Below are 14397 nucleotides of genomic sequence, written 5' to 3' on the forward strand. Positions count from 1 at the left end.
GAGGCCCAGAGAGAAGCATAATAGTGGGTCTGGGGGATTAGTTAGGTGTGGCTCCAGGCCAAAGCACTCTCCAGTCATAGCTCACATTCCTTCAGCTGCATGCACCCCCACTCCACCTTGCCAGCCTGGTTCTTGGTTTGGAGTGGGGGGACCACAATAAAGAGGTCTTGGACTCTCAGAGCTGCACCAAGTAGAGAGGGCCAGGAACCACTTCAGAGAGGCATGTGGGAGCCAAGACATGTTAAGTGAGTGTCTGCCAGGTGGACCAGACCATAACAAGACACATTATGTGAGTGTCTGCCAGGGTGAGCAGAGGCCAGAGGTGTATCCAGGGCTAGACACGTGGCCTACAAGAAGACTGCATCTAGATCTGGGGCTAGGGAGGTCAGCAGGGGCTGGGACTTCCTCCTGGAGGCAATGTGGACTCAGAAGGGATTCTAAACAGGTGAGTGGCCCAGTTATCTTGGTTAGTTTGAGGAAGGAATGTGAGATCAAATTGAAGACAAGGAGACCTGGGAGGATGCTGGTGTAATCATCCAGGTGAGATAAGTCCCTGAGAAGTGATTATAGGGACTAGAAGTAAGTAAGCTTAAGATAGCTGTTTAGGAAGTTAAAAAAAAAAAAAAAAAAAAAAAAAAGAGGGAGAGGAAAGGTGTGAATGAGCCTCTGCAAACATTATCTCAGAGTCCCTGAGTACTCCAGATACAGAGCCCAGGTCACAGTCCAGGGGTTCTGCTCTGCCCAGGCAGCTTTTGTCCTGGGATGATAGCTCCAAAGATGGAGGACCTAGCTTGGTGGTAGCAAGTTATATTGGTTCACATGACGCCTAAGACAGTGATTAAAAGCGCAGGCCTTATAGCCAGACAGCCTAGATTCAAATATCAGTTCCTCCACTCACTGTGTGACTTTGGGCAAGTTACTTAATTTCTCTGTGCCTCAGTTTCCTTATCTTTAAAAACATGATAATAGTAATACCTACCACACTGGAGAGGTTATAAGGACTAATTGAATTAATATTTATAAAGCATGTATAAATGTCCAGCACATAGTAACACTTTCTAAGTGTTAAACAAAAATTAAAGTGGCGTGGTAGAGCTTCATCAGCAAAAAATGGAGGGTCCCCTACCCTTCAAATAAAGCCCACATCCAAGGTAAAAACCAAGACTGAATAGTCTTCTTCTCTGGGCCTCATTTACCGATCTATAAAATAAAGGAGTTGGGCTGGTGACCCCTGGATCCTGCCAGCTTTGTTTTCCTGTGAGTTCTGGAGCTTGGCCTGAGTGTGTGAGACCCAGGGATATGCTGACGCAAGCTCCTACCAGCTCGTGACAGCCGATTCTTAGTTTTCAGGAGTTTTGCAAGATAGCACAACCATCAGTAACTTGAAATTGACTGTGATGGGAGTAGTTACACCACGTGTCTTAGTTCCCCAGGGCTGCCATAACAAAGCACCACAAAGTGGGTGGCTTAAAGCAGCAGAAATTTATGGTCGCACAGTTTTGGACACTAGAAGTCCAAAATCCAGGAGTCAGCAGGGGGACATTCCCTCTGAAACCTGTGGAAGCAAATCCATTCCCTGCTTTTCTTCTGGCTTCTGGTGGTGGCTTGCCTGCCATGGCATTCTCTGCCTCAGTTGCCATATAGTGTTCTCCCCTCTGTCTCCAATTCCTCTTCCTGGATGCATTTTTATCAGATTAGGGACATCTTTAAAGATTCTATTTCCAAATAGGGTCACATTCACAGGACCGGGGGTTAGGACTCTTAACATATCTTTGGGGAAACACAATTCACCCCGTAACAGCATGGAAATCAGCATGGAAATAACAGCATGGAACCCCATCAGAGGTTTTTTTTGTTTTGTTTTGTTTTTTACCAGCACAACCAGTGGTGAAACCTCCCTCCACCCCAACCCCAACACACCCAACCAGGTACATTCTCACCCTCCAACCTATCAAAAACAGTTGTGGAGAAAGGTTTCCTGGGATTCTTCCGAGCTCTGATTCCAGAGTCCTGAAGTCTGTGCCAGCACAGTCAGCCCCACATGCTCGGGCACGCACAGGGCGGGAAGCGGAGAGCACAGGCACGGGCAAGAGCAGTCGCTCTCAGATGTGGGAGCGGCAGGGGCGGTTAGGCTTTGCAGAGCCCCAGTCGCACCTCCCCTCTCCCTCTGCTCCAGTCTCCAACCTCACAGACCTGGGATGGAATTCCAGGGAGGTCATTCCTGGCCCGGTGAATTTAGCCAAGTCCCTCTCAACATTCGAGCCAGGTTTCTTTATCTTTTAAATGGGGACAGGCCTGACTTAGCAAGATAGTTTCAAAGATTCAATGAGCGCACCAGCAAAGTGAATGTAAAGCCTCCACGTGGTGCCAGGTACAGAGTAGGTGTTCAGTAAATATTAGCTGATGTTGTTATCACACCTCCAGACATGTTACCCTGGCACCCATGGCTTAGTGTTCCCTTTCACCCTCTGAGTCTTGGCACAGAAGGGCTCATCGTGTGGTTGAGGACAAAGAAACAGGAGGCTCCATTTTCCAGCTTTTATGAAAATTAATAACATTAATAGCTCACAGACATATACATACACATACATTTCTATGTACACGGTCATTAAGTTATTAATTAGTCTCTGTATAAAACGTTTCTACATTAGTGTTCCAGGCAAGGCCCAACATCAGTCCTTGGCATATTCACAGTAGCAGTCCCAGGGCTTGGCCCTGTAGACGGGCAGAGGGACAGCAGGAGGCCAAACCACTGTGGGCAGAGACGGGGTCCTGGAGTGCTCACTCTTGAGTCTTCGGCTCCCTTCCTTGGCACCTGGAGACCAGCAAGCGGGTGAGCAGGCTCTGATCCCTCTGTGTGGCCTGGTAACCCAGGCCCCTGTGCTTGGTAGCTTTGGGCACCTCGGCAGGCCCTAGAGGATGCTGGCGAGCTCTGTGGAATCCGTGTCAGAGCCACCCGAGCTACTGGCCTCTTCCCTGCAGAGCCAGAGGAGACAGGTTAGAGAAAGCTTCTTTACCCCTCCCGGGTCCCACCTGCCTCATTCCTCACAGGATCTTGGCCCTGCGGTTTTCACCGGCTGTCAGAATAGTCTAAACCACAGGACATAGAGAGCTTGCTCACTACTACTTTCAGCCCAGAAACTGCTGGTTGATCTGTAAACAATATGTTCTTGCTGTTTGCAGGGCACCACATCCCCCCAGGGCCACACTTTGGCCTGAGCTGGCTGATGGACTGGCATTTCTCTCTCCATCCTGCCCTCTCATTTCCCAAAATGTAGAGCCCACGCTACACAGAGAGGCTCATTGTGTGGCTGAGGACAAAGACAGATACAGGCAGCCAGGAGAGCACTTAAAAGTACAAGCTCTAGAGTCAGAATGCCTGGGCTCAAACCCCAGCTCTACTCTTCGCAGCTGGGACAGTGGCTTCCTGGTTAAGCCTCCGTTTCTTCATCTGCAGAGTGGGATTTGTAAGAATCTGACACCTAGGGCTGTTGGAGGAGTACAGGAGATAATGAAGGCATGTTCCCTAAAACATAAGCTCCACTAGAACAATGCCTCACACATAGTAGGCATCCAGTATGAAATTGTTGAATGAATAAATGTAAAACCACTCAGCTCAGTGCCTGGCACATAGCTAAGTTTTCCAGCCATGTGAGCTGCTATCATCATGAATTGGCACTGGGGAGTGGTGGAGACCATCAAGGGAAGACCATGCAGGGGGTAAGTCTGGACTTGGCCACAGGGCAGGCTGCCTGAGGAGGCACAGATGGAGGGCTCAGACCAGATGGCACCCACTCCTGCACCTCCCTTGCCCTTCGCCCCCCTCTGCTCTCACCTCAGAACCTGCAGGGCCTTCTTGTTCTGCTGCCGCTTCTCCTCATCAATGGGGTACAGTTTGAAGAGCAGCAGGCCCAGCAGGATTAGGACAATGGGGGACACAGTCACCAGCATCTTCAGTGTCAACTTGACGTGTGCAGGCTGGGAGCAGCCACGGGTCTGGTACCCGGCAAAGCTGTGGGATCCAGTGGGCAGGGGAGTGGTGAGGATGGGGCCCCTGGGGCCTGGCCCTACCAGCCCAGCCCCTCTCTGGGCCCCACTGCACTCACTCGAGACTGAGGGTGGAGATGCCTAGTGAGACTCCAGAGGCAAACTTGGTGAAGAAGACATAGAAGGAGAAAAAGATGGGCTCGGTTCCATGGGAGTGGGGCTGCTTCAGGTGGAAGTCATCAATGACATCTGGCAGCATGGACCTGTGCAGGTAGGGGGCAGCCATGAGGACCAATTCACCTAGCAACTCCAGGCCTCCCAGAAGCCCATACAGTGCCTCTATGTCAATGACAAGAGACGGTGTCCTGGAAGGATGCAGCCTCACAGGCATGCAGCTCAGTGAGGGGATGACACCTTCATGTGGCTAGTAAACAGGACCTCTTCCTCTGAGCTGAAGTAGCCCCACTCTAGGAGCTCAGCTTGGTAAGTGATGCCAGGCCAGATTTTATCCCCCATTTACCCCCTCTGCTAGGTGTTTTTGCACAGTTCACAACCTGAACAACTACACAGGGCAGATCTGCCCCACCCCCCAACCTGGATCTGCAAAGTGGCCTGGGGACAAGCCCCTGGAGAACTGTCCTCAAGGAGTTTCAGAGCTGGTGGGGAGTGGAGGGTAGGGAACATCTCAGTTGGGCCTATACATACTTACCAGGGCAGCAGGAAGGCAGATGCCACGCTGATTCCGGCTGCCACAGCTACCAGGTATGTGACGACCAGGTTACTCTCCATGAGAGCCACCAACATGAGAAATGGCACTGCTGACTGGGGTAGGGGTGTAGGAAGCTGGGTCAGGTGGGTGGCTCCCTCCAGCAACCCTGAAGTCAGCCTGGGCCCTACCCTTCCAGCCCTACTCACTGAGATCCCAATGTACACAGCCGTCTTCTTGCCAAACCGGGTTAGGAACCACTGCCAGAAGGGAATGGTGAAAGTGGCCGAGAGCTGTGGGTGGACAAGAGGAAAGAGGGAAGTGGGTCTGAGTCATGGAACCCCTGCTGCCCTTCTCAGGACCCCAAAAAGTTCTCCCATCCCTGCTCAGCAGCAGCCAGAAGGAAGCTGACCGGCCCTCTGATGGCTCCCTAGAGGAAGTGAGATCTAGCCCCATTCTTATCTCCTGCTTTCTCAAACCTCTGAGCACCTCTGCTTTTGCTGTATTCTCTATATCCAACCCCCAAGTCTTTCTTTAATAGTCCTACCCTGTGCAATATGTAAGTCAGATCCAACCAAATATTCTGGGAGGCCTCTCTCATGTCTTCATGACCTTTGGCTATCCTGGGAAGTACTCTCTGGCTGTCCAGAGAACCATCTCACAACGCATGCCATTGTAGCCCAGGCTCACATCCCCTCGGGCCCCACATGTACCATGATGACCAGGAGTAGATTCTGGAATTCGTTGCGGAAGCCCAAGGTGTAGGTGCAAAACAAGGCGAAGTTCCCTTCCACCAGCTGGGAATGGGGCAGGGTGAGGCAAAAGAGGAGGTGATGTTGGGGCTCAGCTTACCCACATTTCCCTCCATGCTACAGAGTCCTCTGCTCATCCCACCCCCATCCTATCTGTCCCAGGGGCCAGGCCACATCCCGAGTCCTCTGCCTACCCTGCTCCCAGTATAGCCCCCTCTCAGGCTGGCCATGTCAGGCCCCACTTACCATGAAGGCCAGGGAGGTGAAGAGGAAGGCGGCGATGAGCTTGACATACGGGCCATGGCTCATGACCAGCCGGAGACCACGGAAGAAGGGCATGGGCTCCTTCTGGGTCTCACAGGGTTCTGAGGGCCAGAGGGGACAGTGAGGAGGGGCACAGCTTCCTCCCAAAGCCCAAGACCAAGGCAGGGGGTGCATAGCCATCCCATGCTGGGGCCTGCACCCCTCCCTGGGGCCTCTCTTACCTCTCTGTTCCCGCACTCCCAGGGTCAGGATGACAGCACAGATGATGTAGATGGAGGCAATGACTCCTGCCGCCAGCAGGTATGCATTTTGCTATAAAGGGGATGAAGGGCATGCAGAGAGAGACAGTCAGTCTGATCTCACCCCAACTCCCAGCAGCCCCACTCGAATCTTGGGCCAGTTCCTTCTCCTCTGGAGCCTCACTATCTCTATCTGTGAAATGAGAGAATTCTCCTGGGCCTGCTGCTGCTTACCAAGGCTGGGCAAAGTTCAGATGAGCCAAATGGAAAGAAGCCAGGCTGGAGTCTGAGAGCCCACAGTTCAAACCTCCTCACAACTAGTCTCTGCAACTTACAGCTCTTTAACCCTGGGCAAATTATTCAGCATCTCAAAGCCTCAGTTTCCTTATCTGCCAAGTGGGCCTATTAATACCAATATAGATAAAAGGTCCAACACTTAATAGACACTAGCTGTTACTATTTTGTAGGATGACAGCCAATCACCCCATCCTTCCTCATCTTCCCAAGTCCCTGCCCTGCCAGTGGGCCTCACCGTTTTTCTTAGTGAGATGTTGCTGTGTGTGCGATTGGCTCCTTCCAAGGCCACTGCAGAGCCAGTGGGGTCCTGGAGACAAGGCGTATCTGCTTGGCCCACGATTTGTCCCTGGATTGCTGTGCCCAGCACTGTGCCCAGTACCTCCACCGTCATCCCTGGGCAAGGAAAAGGTCCTTGGGACAGGCCTCACAGTTTGTGGACCCCAAAGGAGGACGGTCAGATGGATGGGAGTCCAGCAGCGGCCCCAGGTATGATGGTGGCAGGCCCAGGCAGGATGAATATGGGCGGCGGAACAGAGGGCACCTTGGCCTGAACTCATGGCCTTGCTCTGTGTGACCTCTGGCTAGTTCCTGCACCTCTCTGGGCCTCTCCGGAGCAATAAGGGAGCTGAGTGGTTTTTAAGATGGATTCACACCCACTCCCAAGTGAAGAGTGGACAACTGAGCCCCCAGGGGAAGGAGTGTGGCAGAAGGGTCTGGAAGGAACTCAAGTTCCCAGGTGGGTGGGGTTGGGCAGGCTAGGGAGAGACTTACGGTATGCAGTGGCAGAATCCCGCTCACTCTGCTCCGTGCTGATGAACATGGTGAGAGCTGAGTAGGGAACGTGGAAACACTGGCATGGAAGAGAGGCCCTCAGCCAGTCAGACAATGGACAGACAGTGGCAGCTTTAGGGACCAACCCTGGGGACCCAGGAACCCACCCCCACCTCCAGAGATGCCCAGGGGAGGTACCCACACTCACCGTGACCAGTGTCTCAAAAAGGCAGTAGAAAAGCAGGTACCACCACAGAGTCTGGTCCTGTGGGAAGTCAGGCCCGAACCAGATGAGGAAGTAGGCGACGACGGCCAGGGGTGTGGAGAAGACGATCCTGAGGAAGGGGCAGATCTGAGCGGGGGCTGGATGCCAGAACCCCAGGAGCCAGGCCCAACCTGGGCCACTCTTCAGCCCCACAGGGTGCCCACTGGGAAGAAAAGTCTCCCCCCAAAATCCACCTGCCCCAGGCCCTCTGGGAAGAGGCTGATGGACAGGCCTGGAAGGGCAGACTGGGACAGAGCCCCTGGAACCAAAAATTCCTCAGCATGGAACATGAGAAGGTCAAATCCCGAGTCTTACCAAGTCTCCCCAGGAGTGAGGGCTCCAGAGGCGGGGGCTTCCTATGGACTGGTGGAGCTGATAATGGAAGCCAACACCTCAGGCAATGAAGCAGGAGGGAGGGGAGGCAGGGAGAAGGAGCAGTCCCAATGCCTATATGTTTTCATGTGTACACACACACTGTTCACACACAGGAGGAAGTTGGGGTAGGGTATGGGAGGTCAACTCCAGGCAAAGAAGGTAGGAGGATCAAGCCTAATGAAATAACTGTAAGGGGGCAAGTGTCGGCTTCCTCACATGTGAGTCCCACACAATCACAAATGGTTAAACCTCAGGAAGGACTAACTTCATGACATCAGTATGTTTACAAAGGCAGCAGAGTGCAGTGGTTAAAGAATCGCTTGTGGAGCCACACTTTTGGGGATCCAATTCTGGCTCTCCTAATTAACTGTAACTTGGTCTTGGGCAAGTTACTTAATTTCTCTGAGGCTTGTTTCATCATCTGTAAAATAAGGATAATAAAAGCACCTACCAACTATGTGCTGGGCACTTTTCTCACTACTTGAGATGTATCGGTAAACAAAACAGACAAAAATCGTTGCCCTCATGGCACTTACATTCTAGTTGGTGGACAGAAAACAATAAATGTATTTAAGAAGTTACATAACATGTTAGAAGGCGATAAGTGCCTTGGAGGAAAGCAGGGTAAAGGGGACCAGAAGATATGTGGTGCGACTCATGACCAGGAGGACAGGGCGGGCCTCAAAGAGGTGACATCTGTGCCAAGAATTAAATGAGAAGGAGTCAGCCTTGCAGATATCTGAGGCACAGGTCCTCAGGCAGAAGCATGCCTGGTATGTCTGAGGAACAGCCAGGAGACTGGTGTGGCTGAGGTGGCGTGAGCAAGGAAGGGAGAATTAGAAGACGAGGTTGGAGAGGAAATGGAACACCAGATTGGGTGGGGCCTTAGAGGCCATCGGAAGGACTTTGGCTCTACTTCATAGGGTTGTTGTGAGGCTCAAATGAGTCGATATTAAAATGTAGCACAGTGTTTCGGGCACAGTAAGTGTTTGCTGTGATTTTTTCACATCAGGAAAGCTCAGCAGGAGAGGCAGCACGGGGGGGTGGGCAGGGTTCTGGAGTGCAGGCCCGCCGCCAGGGTGCCACAGTGAAGAGCACTGGACTAGGAGTCAGACCTCAGGTCCAGCCCTGCTGCGTCTCGGCCACCCGGTGTGACCCTGCCGACACCTGCCTCACAGGACAGCCTTGAGAAGCTCCAGGGCAAGTGGCTGTCAAAGCTTTCTGAAGGGGAGGATTTAAATGTAGGCTTAGAACAGGGGCTGGTCCGAGGCCTGGGAGAAGTGGGAGCTGCAGGGCCCACAATCCCTGAAAGGCCCAGCCTCTTCCTACACTGAAAGGAGGAGGGGTAGCCGGGTCTCTGGGCCTGAGGAGGGGCCCAGGTCCTAACCGTGGTATGGACAGAGGGCACATACACAGCAGCCCCTCAGCCCAAGTGATCCAGTGTGTGCTCGCAGATACAGGGGCAGGGGGACCACTCAGAGGTCACGCCAAGGCAGGGACCCCTGCACCAGACAGGAGGGGACGCATACACAGACACCTCCCTAAATTAGAAACCAGCTTGAAGGGTCCTCAGCAACTTCCCCAAACTGGCGGCCACACCTGCCAAGGGAACCAGGGCTCCTCCGTCAGCCTTCCTCAAACACTCCATCCCTTCCTCTCGGCAGCTGCGCAGGGGCCGCTGAGGAACCCAGTGTGACTGGGAGGAACCCAGGCCGCTGCCATGCTGGGCTGGCCGAGCAGCCGCCTCCCATTGGCTGGGCCTCATGAGGAGATGGGGCAGCAGAGCCCCGCCCCCCGCGGGCTGCCAGGGAGGAGGGCACCGGGCCTCCCGGGGCTCTCACTCCCCGGGATCCCATTGCAGCCTGTCCAGGTAAGGCAGGCTGTCTTGTCCACAGCCTGAAGCCTGGATCAAAGACTCCAACCTGGGCCTTAGCCAGGGGCCGTTGGATTGGATTGGGAGGGGGCCTCGTGGGAAAGGAAGCTGTGTAGGGGGGAGGTCGGGAGCTACGGGAAGAGCTTTGAAGGCCGGAGACCAGGTACAGGCGCCCCTGGGGCAGGAAGGCGCCCACTTGAGCCTGGATGGGCTGGAGATGAAAGGGGTACAGCCATCCCCCCCTTCCTCCCCCTGGAGCAGGATGTCCTGAAGGGAATCAGAACTCTGGCCTGTGAGCCTATCCTGTCTGTACCCCCTGCTGCCTGACACCCGCCCTCCCCCGCCCATCTTCTTGGGCTGAGCCATATATAGGCTTTATACCAAGGGGAAACCTCACATCACCAGGGGCCAGAGGTTATGGATACTATCCCGTCCCACCAGGAGCCACCCTGAAGGAAAAATTAGCCAGATCATATATCATTTAATATGTACCAGGCACCGCAGGCACTGTACTAAGTACTTTGTTTAAAAAACAAACAAAAAACACTTAATCCTCATCCCAACATGATTTTTATCCCCATTTTACAGCCTCAGAGATGATGTGAGCTGAAGTACAACCTTTCATCCGCTAGGCAACACTACCTCTGCCACTCTGGAAAGTGGGAGTAGTTAGACTACCAGCTTCACCAAGCGGGTGGTAAGCTGCCCAGCCCGGCACTTGGGCCAACCCGGGAATGAACTGGCTGGGTGCCCGAAGCCTGTGCCTGCGGCAGCTGAGGCCTTGGCTGGGGTTTCAACACAACTGGGCTTTTGTGTCATTCCTTCTTCCCCCCAGGCAGATAGAGAAACAAGGGGCAGATGTGCCTTTTTTTTTTGCCATTTTGAAGGAGCATCTTCCACTCACCAGGGCATAAGGCGGCCCAAGCGGGTCCAGGAGGATTTGCTAATGCAGAAGCCCACCAGGGGGTCCGTGATGGCATCCCAGGCTCGGCCCACAAACAGGATGATGGAGGCGGAGAAAGGGTCCACCTGGCAGGGGGAAGAGGCAAGAAATGACCCCCCACCCCCATTATTCCCCCCACTTCAGTCTTTACTGGGGAAAAGCAGGAGCCCCCTCCCTCCCTCAGGCAGGTCCTTGGGACCCTGTGCTGCTTCCTCCCAGGCCTTGACCATCCCCACTTGCCTTGTTAATAAAATGACAACAGTTCTCCCATGGCGAGTAGCACTGCGTGCCTCCCTGGAAGCTTTCCCAGATCCCTATTTCCTCCCCTCCGCTGTCCTTGACAACACACCCTCAATTAGAGTAAATTCGGACTCTTTTCTTTCCCTCACTCTCACAGCCCTAAACCCCAGCCTCCTTGTATTAGAGCTAGCATTAGCTGGGTGAATGCACTGGACCTCATTTTCTCCGCCTGAATTATGATCCCTATCTTACAGGATCAAACTCTATCTTGGATGTGGAAAAAAAGAGTCTACAGATATTTTTCAAAAATGACTGGTCATTAAGAGAGGGATGCAAATGAAACAAAATAAAATTTCAGTGGCTGAGAGATTCCAAATGGAGTCGAGAGGTAACTCTGGTGGGCATTCTTATGCACTATAACTTTTCAGGTTTTAAGGTATTAGAATAGCTAGAAGTATATACCTGAAACTAGCAACCCAGTAGCCTTGACTCTTGAAGATGATTGGATAACAACGTAGCTTACAAGAGGTGATGGCGTGATTGTGAAAACCCTGTGGATCACACTTCCTTTATCCAGTGTATGGATGGATGAGTGGAAAAATGGGGACAAAAACTAAATGAAAAATAGGGTGGGATGGGGGGGATGATTTGGGTGTTCTTTTTTACTTTTATTTCTTATTCTTATTTTTAGTTTTTCTGGTATAAGGAAAATGTTCAAAAAATAGATTGGGGTGATGAATGCACAGCTATATGATGGTACTGTGAACATTTGATTGTACACCACAGATGACTGTATGATACATGAATATATCTCAATAAAACTGAATTTAAAAAAAATGAAAAAATGACTGGTCATTACCCACTCAAGCTAACTCCCTTTCCCCACACCTTCTAGTCCCAAATAGATAGCTGTTCCGGACTCCTCTGCATCTGCCACTGCACTCTCCCCAGTCTGACCTCCCCAGCTCTGGCACTCACTACAATAGCTTTACACTTCGACTGCAGGTTTCTCTTCCTTGCACTCTATCTCACAACCCAGCCCATGGCAGTTGCTTGAAAACTTGCTGCTGAATGAAGTCGTTTATCCTTTCTGGGACTCAGTGTTCCTCCCTGTAAAGGGATACAACTGAGATGCCCTGCTTGCAAAGTCAGACGCTACATAGAAAAGTCAGCCAGTAGTGCAAGCCCTGGGAGCCATTGCTGTTCAGCCTCCCACTCTCCCATCTAGACGGAGGGAATTCTCAGGATACCGGGCTGCTGGCCAAGGCTTCTCAAAGTACAGAACAGTTCTGCTCCACCCTAAGCGCCTCTCTCAGTGAAAGGCCCTGTGTACAGGGATACCCCTTAGCTCAGCATTTGAGGGCCCCCCTACCCATTGACATGCTCTCTGCTCCTTAGGTGAAGAAGGGATGCACCTCAACAACAAGCCTGACAATATCCACCAATCTCCAAGCCAAGCCAGTTGACTGCTGTTCAGCCAGGGACGTGGTGTGCCAGTCTCTTCTAAGAACAGCATCACCAGCGGGCCCCATTCTCTCTCACACCACCACCTACTCCTCCAGGCTCTGTCGCTCTTGTCAGGCACGGAGGAGTTGCCTGACCTTGCCAGCTAAGACTCTGGGGATGGACAGACAATCCTCTTGCATTCCAAAGCCTTCTTACTGCTCATCCATCATGACTCTGAGAAGCAACAAAGTAGGGATTCCTGGTTCTACTTCACAGGTGGGGAAAACTGAACCTACCAGGAAGGCCCTAGTCCTTTTTATCTCAGAATGCTGGAGGAGCTGTGGAGGGTTCAGCCCACTCACCTGAGCCACATCCAAAAGGTAGATCTGGAGGAAGAACCCCAGGGCACAGCCTGTCAGCTGGTAGGGGGCCCCTCCGACTGCATAGCAAAGCTTGTTGCAAATGGACAATTGTTGCTTCTTCTTTGGTTCTTTCTGGGAAGAGGAAGAAAGGATGAAAAGAGGTCCAAGATCCTAACCTCCATCCTAGCAGTTTCCAGAGGTGGGATTATCCCTCTAGCCAGCTCTGCCAGGAGGAATCCTGACTTGTCCTGTCCCCACCCAGGAAGAGATTCTCTGTTCTCAGGAACCTGGAAAAGGGGACTCACTACTCCTGAGTAAGTAACCCTTCAGCTCCCCCACCGTGGGTTCTGAGGGAACTTTTATTAGCCCACCATCCCTAAAGAACTCCCCCCAAGGCCTCAGTCATGCTCCTTTCCAAGTCACAGAGGGTGAGCATGCTTCAGCAGCTACACTTGTCTCCACCTGGCACCAACTGCCACAACCTGAAAATCCTCTTGCCTAGAACTGTCTGAGCCCAGCCTGGGCTCCCGCCCTGGCTCACAGGCAGGGCCCACCTGCCTATTGGGTGAGGGCTCTAGAGAACTGTCTGGGCTAGACCCAGCTGGTGGTGAGCACAGCTGCTCCTTCCATCTGTCCCAGAGCGTCCCTGGCCCCTATAGACAGCCAGAGCTTCAGGCAAACCTGAAGCTGTCCTCTTCCCAGCTCCTAGGAGACCTTGGAGAGAGGAGAGGCTTCCAGGGGTAGGGCTGGGCCCTCTCAGGGTGGAGCACTAGGGAGATTGCCCCAGGAAACTAGAGATTATTCATAGATTGTAGCAGCATTAATTGCTCGCCCTGGCTCTTTCCCAGGACCAGTTAATAAAATTAAAAGGAAAAGGGGCCACCTCCCAAGAGGACATCTATTGCCTGCTTTCATTCGGTCCAGGGGGCTGGTGATGGAATCGGTTTGTCCAGAGGCGCAAAGCATCACCCGCGCACGCGCGCACACAGACACAAAAATGCCTACTGGCTGAGGCTCCTTTAAGAGCAAAGCCCTTGTTCTAATGAATGAACTTGAGTGGCCCACACCGCGGAGTAGACGCGCGGCCAGCAGAGTAGAAGCGCCGCGTAGAGTGTGGGTGTACGGGTTGAAAGAAGGGTTGCTAAGGGGGGGGTTTCCCAGATTTCCGGGGTTTTTCCGGCTCTTAGAGAGGCAAATCCGAGCCACTCAGCAAGGAAGAACCGAAGTCCACCAGGCAGAGCCCGGCACCACGTGAAGCTGCCGGCGGAGCTCCTCCGGAGTGGTGGCGGGGAAAAGGGGTCGCCGATGTGTACAAACCTTCTCCACATCACCCCCTTCCTAGAGGGCATCCCCGACTCCTCTCCTATCCCTAGGCCCGCCTGTCCCCTTTATCCCAAGCTGTCCCAGCACCAGACCTACCCCCCGATGGCCCCATGTCCCCATCTCAGACTTGCCCTCCGCCCAGGGTTCCGAGCCCTCACCTTCACCGGTGCCGGGTGTTCACCCGCTTTCAGGATTCCCGCGGGCAGCAGCCCCGCCGCGGAGCCGCACTCCGCGCCCTCTCCTTTGGCCATGACCCGCGGGCCACGCCGCCTGGGACCGGGACGCTCCTCTGCCCCGCAGGCCTCCGCTCCCCCTGGGTGTCCGTCTTAGTCGCCGCCGCCGCCGCCACGGTCGCCGCTCGCTGGTACACCCCGTGGGTTGGCTAGGCACACACTCCCCAGCACACCCCCGCCGAGCCTCTTTAAAGCTTCGATCCTGCCTCGGATTGGGCCAATCCCTGAGCTGTGCTGCCCGGCCTCAGCCAATCCCCACGCCCGCCAGCCCTCCCGCCTGCCCCACCCGCCCGGCGCGCCTTGCCGGTGAGCCACGTTCTC

The 14397-nt window shown here is 53.5% G+C and overlaps 1 protein-coding gene and 1 long non-coding RNA gene across 3 annotated transcripts; one reads left to right on the forward strand and one right to left on the reverse strand.

Moving 5' to 3' along the window:
• Positions 1 to 2524: 2524 nt before the first annotated feature.
• On the reverse strand, positions 2525 to 14228 carry MFSD2A (major facilitator superfamily domain containing 2A). Of its 2 annotated transcripts, XM_037827588.1 has the most exons (14): positions 14002 to 14228; positions 12521 to 12652; positions 10434 to 10558; positions 7225 to 7351; positions 7017 to 7095; positions 6481 to 6638; positions 5931 to 6021; positions 5692 to 5810; positions 5407 to 5490; positions 4903 to 4986; positions 4697 to 4809; positions 4107 to 4250; positions 3836 to 4012; positions 2525 to 2976 (listed from the first exon to the last, which is right to left on the reverse strand). In XM_037827588.1, exons 1-14 carry the CDS (start codon positions 14092 to 14094, stop codon positions 2913 to 2915), a joined length of 1590 nt encoding a protein of 529 aa, XP_037683516.1. In that variant the 5' UTR covers positions 14095 to 14228; the 3' UTR covers positions 2525 to 2912. The 2 variants fall into 2 exon arrangements, with proteins under 2 accessions (XP_037683516.1, XP_037683517.1); XM_037827589.1 differs by lacking the exon at positions 6481 to 6638 and having other exon boundaries at positions 7017 to 7073.
• LOC119527510 lies at positions 9445 to 10569 on the forward strand. The gene is made up of 3 exons (XR_005215410.1): positions 9445 to 9526; positions 10118 to 10226; positions 10417 to 10569. It is a non-coding gene; the product is annotated as an uncharacterized LOC119527510 (long non-coding RNA).
• Positions 14229 to 14397: the final 169 nt, after the last annotated feature.

This window comes from Choloepus didactylus, chromosome 2 (genome assembly GCF_015220235.1).
Source record: "Choloepus didactylus isolate mChoDid1 chromosome 2, mChoDid1.pri, whole genome shotgun sequence".
Lineage (NCBI taxonomy): Eukaryota > Metazoa > Chordata > Mammalia > Pilosa > Megalonychidae > Choloepus > Choloepus didactylus.